This window comes from Olea europaea, unplaced genomic scaffold (assembly GCF_002742605.1).
Source record: "Olea europaea var. sylvestris unplaced genomic scaffold, O_europaea_v1 scaffold83, whole genome shotgun sequence".
NCBI classification, from domain to species: Eukaryota; Viridiplantae; Streptophyta; class Magnoliopsida; order Lamiales; family Oleaceae; genus Olea; species Olea europaea.
In genome coordinates this window covers 954018-964042 of record NW_019266740.1, presented here as the reverse complement: position 1 = coordinate 964042, position 10025 = coordinate 954018, and the positions used below count along the sequence as shown (strand labels likewise).

The 10025-nt window shown below is 33.2% G+C and overlaps 2 protein-coding genes across 4 annotated transcripts; one reads left to right on the top strand and one right to left on the bottom strand.

The window, feature by feature from the left end:
• The first annotated feature begins 3453 nt into the window (after positions 1-3453).
• Positions 3454-7339, top strand: LOC111391771 (protein MODIFIER OF SNC1 11-like). Of its 2 annotated transcripts, none has more exons than XM_023017031.1 (6): positions 3454-3796; positions 4941-5021; positions 5101-5226; positions 5687-5744; positions 5848-5926; positions 6031-7339. In XM_023017031.1, the coding sequence occupies exons 1-5, from the start codon at positions 3537-3539 to the stop codon at positions 5884-5886; spliced, it is 564 nt and encodes a 187-aa protein (XP_022872799.1). In that variant the 5' UTR covers positions 3454-3536; the 3' UTR covers positions 5887-5926; positions 6031-7339. The 2 variants fall into 2 exon arrangements, with proteins under 2 accessions (XP_022872799.1, XP_022872798.1); XM_023017030.1 differs by having other exon boundaries at positions 6023-7321.
• A 783-nt stretch (positions 7340-8122) lies between these two features.
• LOC111391770 lies at positions 8123-9955 on the bottom strand. 2 transcript variants are annotated; one of them, XM_023017028.1, is made up of 4 exons: positions 9643-9955; positions 9435-9567; positions 8760-9262; positions 8123-8572 (listed from the first exon to the last, which is right to left on the bottom strand). In XM_023017028.1, exons 1-4 carry the CDS (start codon positions 9675-9677, stop codon positions 8302-8304), a joined length of 942 nt encoding a protein of 313 aa, XP_022872796.1. In that variant the 5' UTR covers positions 9678-9955; the 3' UTR covers positions 8123-8301. The 2 variants fall into 2 exon arrangements, with proteins under 2 accessions (XP_022872796.1, XP_022872797.1); XM_023017029.1 differs by having other exon boundaries at positions 9447-9567; positions 9643-9949.
• Positions 9956-10025: the final 70 nt, after the last annotated feature.

The following is a 10025-nucleotide window of genomic DNA, read 5'->3' as shown; positions in this document are numbered from 1 at the left end:
AGTTTAAACTTCTTCCTTCTCAACATATGATATCCCACAATATTGTGGATCAGTAAGAAAGCCAACAAATGAAATGTATTCAACAGGCACCTGTTGAAGCCTATTAATCTAGTGGATGAAACACTCGAGTTATCGAAAGATCTACAACTGCAGCATCAGGTAGTGGCAACAAAGACAAAACTCTGCATGATGCATGTGATTGATTGGCTATGGAGAAGCAAAGATTTATTTTAGTTTGCTGATTCATTTCGCAATAAGCTCAAATTCTTCTATGAACTGGAAAATGTTGCTACCAGTTTTTATTTTCTGAACATGAATGTCTTTTGTACTTTGAAGGTTCCGCCCATTAACAACAGCCTTCAGAAAACACAGAATTGCTGAAAAAAATCATGATTCCAGTAGAATGTTGGAAATGATAGCAGCAAAATTCTGGAAAAGAAGAGCAAAAATCTGAAGTCAAAGTTATCTTCAGATGTCGACAAATTGAAGAATGATCTGTATGAACTGTGATAAATCTGCTTTCGTTGAGTAGAAGACAGGAAGAATGAGATGAATTAAATTTCAGGAAAACGACAGCAGGAAGGAAATTCTTTTGCTCTAATACCACGTTAGAAAATTTCAATTGAACTCCATAAAGGAGAAAAACAAACTCCATAATAGGAGAAGAAAAGGCAATCCATGAAAAGAGGAAATACATTCCATGAAGGAGGAGAGAAACCTCCATAAAAGGAGGGATTGTAAGACTATACTCCAATGAATTACAATGAACAACCGGTTGTGTATTTATAGAGAAAATGTCTAACTAAACTAACTATCAACTACTAACTACTATGACAATTGGAAGAGAATCTTGTGAGCTGGAGAATCTATTACAACTGGAAGGATCCATGTGAAAATGAATTTGGAATGTTGAATCTGAAGTCTGGATTGCTGAGTTGGAAGGGATCTGGTGCAATTCTAATAATATTCCCAAAATTGAAACTGGCTGCAATTACACCGGCCGTCTTAATATCCAAACCAAACTTGTCGTAAAATTAATCTGCAATGACATTATCAGTTGTTAATTCAACTCCAAAGCAAAACCCGTATGTTATTCCCAGAATTCACTTTTCAGAGTCGAATGTCAACAACATAGTTATGAAATTTAACTAAATCCAACTGTTCGATTAGAAAACCTAGTTACATGGACACTAAACCAATTTGTATACTTAGACTTCTTGACAAATGATCGATATAAAATGTCGGTCCAATCACCATTCAATTGGCCGCTGTTCAAGTTGAATTAAATCCTTCAAGACAATCTATAATCTATTAAATATCAAATCAATTGAAAATCATTTCTTGGACGACTCCATCCTTACTATAATTCAATTATTTCAATAATAGCTTAATTTTTGTTTCTCAATATATATTTAACTATTTCAATAATATACTACTTTTCTTTTTCAATATGTACGTAGTTTATTAATCATTTGAACAATATTAAAATTAATTATTTTGTTATAATGAATGTACATTTGACACATTCATTATTTTACTTTTTGTTTTTCAATTTGTATTTAATTTTTTTAACCATGTTTGACAAATTCATTACTTTTTCATTTTTTAATATGCATTCGAATTATATAATCATTTGAACAATATTATCATGAATTATTTTGTTAATTATTTAATTATGATCATTGTACATTTAACAAATTTGCCTAAAACTTAACAGGCTGGAAAAATATGACTCCAAGGTAAATTAAATAAAGTTAGCTTTGTCATACTCAAATTACTATGACATGATTTGTTTTCTTTATATATTTCATATATCTATAATATATTAAATATCATATCAAGTGAGAATCATCTTTTGGACAATTATATTCTTACTATAATTCAATTATTCAATAATATCTTAATTTTTATTTTTCAATATGTATTTAATTAATTCAATAATATTCTACTTTCATTTTTCAATATGTAATAAATCATTTGAACCATTTGAGCAATATTGTAATTAATTATTTTGTCAATTACTTTGTTATAATGAATGTACATATGACACAGTCGTTACCTTACTTTATTATTTTAATTTATTGAACCTATTTGACATATTTATTACATTTTTGTTTTCAATATGTATTTAATTTATTTAATCATTTAAACAATGTCATCATGAATTATTTTGTCAATTATTTAATTATGATCAGCGTACATTTAACGAAATTGCCTAAAACTTAACATGTTTGGAAAAGTATTACTACAGAGTAAATTAAATTAACTTAGCTTTGTCATACTCAAATTACTATGACATAATTTTTTTCTTTATATATTTCATATATTTATAATATAATAAATATCACATCAAGTTATAATCATTTTTGGACTATTATAGCCTTACTATATAGTTTTAGTATATCAATAATACCTCAATCTTCATTTTTCAACATGTATTTAATTATTTTAATAATACCCTACTTTCGTTTTTCAATATGTAATTAATCTATTAATCATCTGAACCATATTTTCATTAATTATTCCGGTATAATGAATGTATAGTTGACACATTAGTTACCTTACTTTTCATTTTTCAATATATACTTAATCTATTTAACCATATTTGGCAGATTCATTACCTTTTTGTCTTTCAATATGTATTTGATTTATTTAGTCATTTGAACAATATTGTTATGAATTAATTTGTCAAGTATCTAATTATGATCAGTGTACATTTGACAGATTCATTTCACTTGATTGAATGGTAAATTAAATTCATTAAAAAAATTTTGGAACAAAAAGATGAATAGTTTTCTAGTTTTCTTCCAATTAATTTAATCAATAAATATCAAGATACAGAGAAGATAAATGGGAGACATAATGTGTATCTATAATAAATTATTTTAATTGATATATTTAATGTATATTAAGCGAATATAAGAAAATGATGATATTCGTAGGATGTTTAGTTCAGATCAAAAGGGTAAATGGAGAGAATATTCTAATTGACTTCCTCAATTTAAATATTTAAATTATTTTTACAAAATGATTTTTATTTTATTTGAATCAAAAGTTCATCCCACATTAACAAATCATATTAAGCCCTCGTTTGAGTCACATTATTTTAAAAATGAGAATGAAAAATATAGTCGTTATGAGCTCCACACAAGAGATAAAAAGTCAAATGTGGTGGCTTGATGTAGTGGATAACGATCATATTTTTATTTTAATGAGAAAATAGTGAGACTCAAACAAGAAATTATTTTTTATATTCTTACATCTTACAATACTATTTTTATAGCGCATATAAAACATTTTCTACTATGACTAGTTTACACTAAACGCGCGTTAAAACGCACTTCTATTGGACCCGACAATAGGTTGAGAATTGCCACTGCGAACGGTAGGCACGTAGCAGCAGAAAAAGGAAATAAAAATCATCAATTCCAGTACTAAAGGCAAAATTACCGTGCAAAAATCTTCATGTTCACTTCACATTGCTAGAAATAACTTTACGCGGCTCGAATAATCTCTCTCACTCTCTCTCACGCACGATGGCCGCGACAACCGCACCAGAAGTCGAAATGAATAAATTTCCATCAGATTCTAATCCAACTGAACAACAACCGCCACCGTCTTCCGCCGACGGAGACGACGAATCGAAGGTGAAGCCGATCACGGAGGCTGTGAAAGCTGATGATGTTGACGCCGGCACAGCGTCTACTGATGTTCAGAAGAAGGTGAAGAGAGCCGAGCGCTTTGGAATGCCTGTCCAGCTCTCTGAAGAAGAGAAGCGCAATTCTCGTGCTGAGAGGTGTTCTAATTCTCTATAAAATTCCTGCTTCGTTATGATTTTGAGTACTCGTATACGAAAATTAGGGTTAAGGTCTTAGCCACGATTTTTGACTAAATTTGGGGATAATACCGTTCCTTTTGGTTTTGCTTTAAAATTTTGTTTCATAAAATAAATAGTAAATGTTAGCGCACGTTTCAATGAAAAGAAACACAAGAGTAGGTTTTCTAAATTTCAGTCCACTGGGTTTTCTCTCTTGACTCGCAATATGCCGTTCCCCTTTCAATTTCTTTTTATATGGTGTTATTTGAAGGGATTATGTATATGATCTTTTAAACGGGATTGCGGTGTTCTTTTCCATCTTCCCTTGTAGAAATGGCAGCTGCTTTTCTTTCTTTCATATATCCAATTTGCTACATGGGATTGCAACATCACTTGATTTACTAGCATTTCTTCTAGATATCGTTTGTCCATATAACTGAATTATGCCCTTGTTTGTTTCCCCTTTTTTGGTCACAGAAATATGACCGTTATCCGTACCATATCTGACTTTCTATCTCTTGTGTGCACCCGTAACGCTAGTAACGGCTATATTTTTCATTCATTCTTAAATTAATGTGATTCAACGGGGCCAATGTCAATTCTGCTTGTCTAGGCAGTGTTGCTCATGTAATTGGTTGATTTCTGGTGTTATTTATCACTGAAGTGATTAGGTCTTGAATTTTGGTATCTTTACTCCGTCAGTGAAGAATACTTTGCTTGGCTGATGAAAGGGCTATTGGCACTGAACTTATTCTTTATTTCTTTATATGTCAGCCGATGTTTATCTCCTTTTAATATGCTTATTTCTTTTGACTACTCAGTGCATCCATGATACCATTTAGGGCCATTTGGCATGACTTTTAAAAAGTCAAAAGTTGTTTTGGGCCTATACGTATAATTTTTCGAAAGTGCTTTGTCTGATTAGAAGTGCTGCTCTTAGAGGACTTCCTCAAGAAGCTCTTCTACCAAAAAAATAAAATATTAAAAAAATGAAAGGGACAGAGGTAGAAGCTATCCATACATTCCTTTAGAGTCTTCCGATTACAATTTCTGTTACTTATGCTGCAGAATATTGTGGCATATTTAGTGGGTCCACGTATCTAATTGCATCAGATTGTTCTAGGTTTGGCACTGGTACTGCCTCGCAGGGATCAGATTTGTCAAAGCAATCAGAGGATCTGAAAAGGAAAGCTAGAGCTGAGAGGTTGTTGCTTTTGCGCACCGGACATTGACTTGTGATTTTCAGTAGTATGTTTGTTTGACATTTTATGGTTCTTCCTCAGGTTCGGGATTGCACAGTCTGCACCTGCTGACGAGGAAGCAAAGAAGAAGGCTAGAGGTGCTAGGTTTGGATCTGTTACCAAGACTGATTCAGCAGAGGAAGAGAAAAAGAAAGCAAGAGAATTAAGGTCATTGCCACATATTTATCATCTTCTTCTTTGTATTTTGATAGGTGCCTAACATAACACAGTAGATTGTGTGCAGCTATTAGTATGGGGTTTTTATTCTGCAATTAAGTAGATTTGCAGGGCAACTTTTCATTTGTGCTTAGAATTGTTTTCCAAAAATTGTTTGTTGTTTTCATTTTCCGTCACTAAAAAAATCATTGCAAGTAGTAAATTTTTTGACCCACAGTTAATTTTAATGGAAGTTCTCCATAGAATGTCGAACAAACACAATCTTCACTTCAATTCAAATTTTTGTTGTAAAAAATAGACAGGTCATACTTGTTCTTGTATGGTACAAATACTCATCTAAATGATGTTTTGTTCAACTTATTTATCATTTATTAAATAAAAAGGTGAAAATTATATATGCGCACAAGTGACCTCTAATAGAGCCTGATGAATGTCCTAAATTATTTTTCAGGTTTTCACAACCACAATCTGGTTCCCTGTCAAAAGCAAAAATAGAAGGAAACAATGAGGTGCTAAGTTACCATAAATGCATTATATGTAGGAAGTAAGGTGTATATTCTCCTTGTAACTTTTGGTCTCTTCCGTATTGATTATTCTATGTGCACATTTCAGAAGACAGCTATTGCAAGCAAGGCTGGTGAAGGAACCTGAATAACTGTTGTCTTTATTCAACAGTAAGATATGCTTATAGGTAATTTTATATGCTTGGTTTCCATGCACTTCTATAATTCTAAATGCTGAATGTGCACATCAGATTCTGATGTTCCCTTCTCTTTTTCCTTTTCAGGTTTTCAGGTTGTATTAGTAACATCTTGTTTTCTCCCAGTAGCTTTTACGTACAATTCTCTGACATGGATTCTGTGCATTTACACCCTTTTAGCTCACCTCCATTGACGTAGATCATGGTATTTCTATTTTTCTAGTTTTTGGTTCAGTTATGGTTTACCTGGTGAGGCCTGGCACAATTACACTGTTTGTGTTACATTATATCTGAAATGACATAACGACCATATCAAAAATACTTAATACAAGGATTGGAAAAAATTAACAACTTGCAGAGTCGTGTGTGTGTGATAATTTTTACCACTTAGCCCATCTTTCTTTCATTCTTGGTTTCTCTTTTTCCTTTTTGTGGAACTTAGTTTTGTGACTTCTTCGACAAAAAACACACACACATATTTCCCCCTCTTGTGATTGGTTTAATGTGAGCATCTCTGTTTTGCACTTTCATGCTGCATGCATTAGTCCAGAATAACTTACTGAAGTTTATCAATGTCAACCTGTGGTCCACTCCAATTTGAGATTGAAAATCAGCAATAGCACTCCTAAAACTCGACCAGATCATTCTTGCATATTTTAAGATATCAGAATGTTGCTTCTTCTTTCATTTTTTCCCCCCCAAATCAGAATGTTAAGATTTTATAGGTTTTATTGAATAGCAAAGCTTTGCTGATATCTCATCTTTTAATATATTTGCATTTTTATGTTCTATTCATTTATGTTTATGTTTGACTATTCAGAAAATGGGTTTTAAAATCAGAAGTTCCAAATTTTCACAAAAATTTTGTTCGCTTGCTCTAGAACCAGGAGAAGAATTAAGTATATGTGCTAAATGATTTCCATCGTCATGTTGCATTTCAGGGGCAGCATTATCTTAAATAAGAATACTTTCTTGCATGATTTCTGTGCCATTTATGTATTAAGAATTGGCATGTCTGCACTCGTAAAATCTTCATGGATTGCTTGGTTGGAGTCTGTTTGAAAGTTCAGTTTTTAAATTTAGTTTAGGAGTTCAGTAGTTTAAAATTTCAGAATTTCTGATATGGTTGGTCATTTGGGATTTATGAACACAAGGGAGTTTTTTGGCAATCAGTTATGGTCTCATCGGGTGAACGTTGTAGGGTTGTCGAATGTGCAGAAATCAGTGGAGGAGGTTCTTTGACTCCAGTTTTTTCTTTTAATAATCTTGTAGGGGAGAAAATACCTTTTTATTTATTATTATTATTATTATTTTTCGTGTCATTTATGTAAAGACGAGTGTATTAGTGAACCTTTTAGTTATGAACGTCTCTGTGTTTCTATGGTATGATATAATTGAAATGTCCATATGCGAATTATGGCTTTTTACGTTTTGGTCCCCCGTCTCGAGTGCAAATGGTCTTCTAACTAGTGAATATCTTGCTAATCTTCAAAAAAGGTAAACATTGATTTTAAGTAACTTGTATATGTCACTTTTTTTCTCGTACTTATGAAGTTAGTTATTTTCCAAGTAATTGCTACAACAATGTCCCCAGTAAACAGATATCAACCAAAAGTAGCAGCAAATAACATATACATCAACCCAGAAGCATGAGGGCGCTGCGTAATCCCTTGTTGGAAACCCATCAAATACGATATAAAATAATAAGGCCACTAGTACCTAATTCTTGTTTGATCATAAAAGTTTCCTTGAAAGTATTCGAACCGAGTTGGTAGGTAGAATGTCATTTACCTTGAAATTCCATCTATAAGTTCAAAGATTTCGGTCTAGTTATCTTTTGTCATTTACCTTTAAAAGAAAAAAGGTTGAACTCCAACTTTGAGGGCTTTCACCGTCCCGTCCCAAGAGCATTGTGAAGGAGGTAAATCGCGGGATGTGTCCCAACAGCGTAGGGAACAAGAGTTTGTCTGTACACTGATGTTCATAAAGAGTCCAATTCTATATTTTAGAAATCAAATCCTCACACTATAGCTGTATGTAAGGCTGTGGTTATTTTACTCCTGTCTTTTGCACTACTGGGTTATGTTTTGGGGGCTTTTGTCGTTTAACCTCCCTTATATGAAGTATTGCCAAAAACAAGTTGTTTTTGAAAGTAGAATGATCGTTCAACTTCTCCAGTAGAAAATCAACGTCAAACTTAAACGGTTTCACAATATAGTAACAGCCTAAATCAGTGCATAAAAAGTTGATCAATTTTATTAGGATCAAGTACTTTATCATATTTATGCATCGATTCACGATAGTGCTTAAAAGTTAATTTAAGCTCGTGGCAACATTATGATCGTCGTCCCACGTGAATAATTTGTCTACCCAACTTTAATTATGTTCATGTTTCTGCGTCTTCTCTCCATTGAGCTCTGTAGTTGTTCTCTAGCATGCCTTAAAGAATCAAGCACTTCTTTCACAGTAGCATCGAGAACCTCTGGATCAATGGTTTGCTTCGTCTCTAGCTTCTCGACCGGAACTAATGCCAACGAGTTATCTACATGATTTTCGTCATCTTCTTCATTTTGTTGGTTCTTTTCTTGATCTTGATCATTTTCTTGGTTCACCTCCTCTTGTGCCGAAGGTTTCACACTATAAAGGATAACAATTTCCGTCAGATCACAATCTGGTTATACTGAAACATCATATATTCTTATAAACAAACATGTATATATAGGATGTTAATCCAGAAAAACATTGGCAAGGAATTCTAATTCAGGAATTGTTCAAGAATTGTGCAAAAACAGAACAACATTCAATAAATGGTACTAACCCTTACCTTTCGTCTGTACTTGCAATATTATAATTCTGATTGTACTCAAACTCGCTGGTCCTCGCTGAATTCCGAGACAATGGATCCATAACTTCAGGATTAGGGTCGGCTGGACACGGGAGTCCGTTGGTTTCGGTCCCTTGATACTGATGACTTTGCTTGCAATCCAGTTCACTTGAGGTGCAGTTCTTTTCATTTACTGGGTTGCCATGGCTTTCATCGGATATACTTGGTTGTGAATCATTGCGTTTCAAATGATCAAACTCTACTGGGAACTTGATATTCGCCACTGAACAAACTGGAAAATCTTTCATTTGGGAATTTTTATCTTCAGATTTTGAAGACGCTGAAGATGTAGAGGTGATGTCACTCCTATCCAGTAAGCTTGATTCAGATAAATCATATGAAATGTTATTGGTTTCGAGCTTTTTCATTAGGGACTTTAGCTTCTTCTCTGCGCTGTTTCTTGATTTGCCTTCTTTTTTCAACAGATTTTCCAGCTCAATCAACTGAAAATTTCAGACATTGAGAAACAGAAAAAGATTTGAAAACTGGGGAATTCCGAATTTTGTTATAATTTTGGGATTAAGAGAAATTTATCTCAAATGAATTCAACTTGATCAAAATATAAAGGGAATGTAGAATATCAAGGGAAAGTAGATTCACAGTCTGAAAACTCACACTCACAGATACCTTGTTTCCCAAGTGTTCAGCCTCCATTTTTGCATTTCTTGAAGCTACTCTTTCAGCTAGTAATCTTCCTCTAAGACAAGCCACTGTCCTCACACTCTCTTCTCCTTCAATCTTTTCCTCACTGAACAAAAACCCATTTCATATTTTGATTAAATTTCACACACAAACACATACTAATGAGATGAAATCAAATTACCTCCATTTTCCATCTGCATCTTCTCCCCCTGTCATCTTTTACTTCCTTCTGATCCTCCAAAGCCCTTTATCAAAGCAACCAAATCACCTAGATTCCTTGAGAACAATTGGAAATCATTGAGAGATTTATAGGAACTAAAAGTTGGGATTTTCTTTTTGGGTGAGTGGTAATGAATTTCTTGTTCTTGAAAGAACAAATATGCTGAGAAATTATGTCAGCAGTTGGGAGTCTTGCCCCCACCATCAATGGCTTTTTACACAGATGTATTGTCTTCTCTGTTGCTTTACATTAAAGTTTGTAACTGTCCACACTTCTGCTACTGCAACCGTTCATTTATTGTCATAATTGATTCCAAATCATAATTTGAACCATTTCGAAAACAT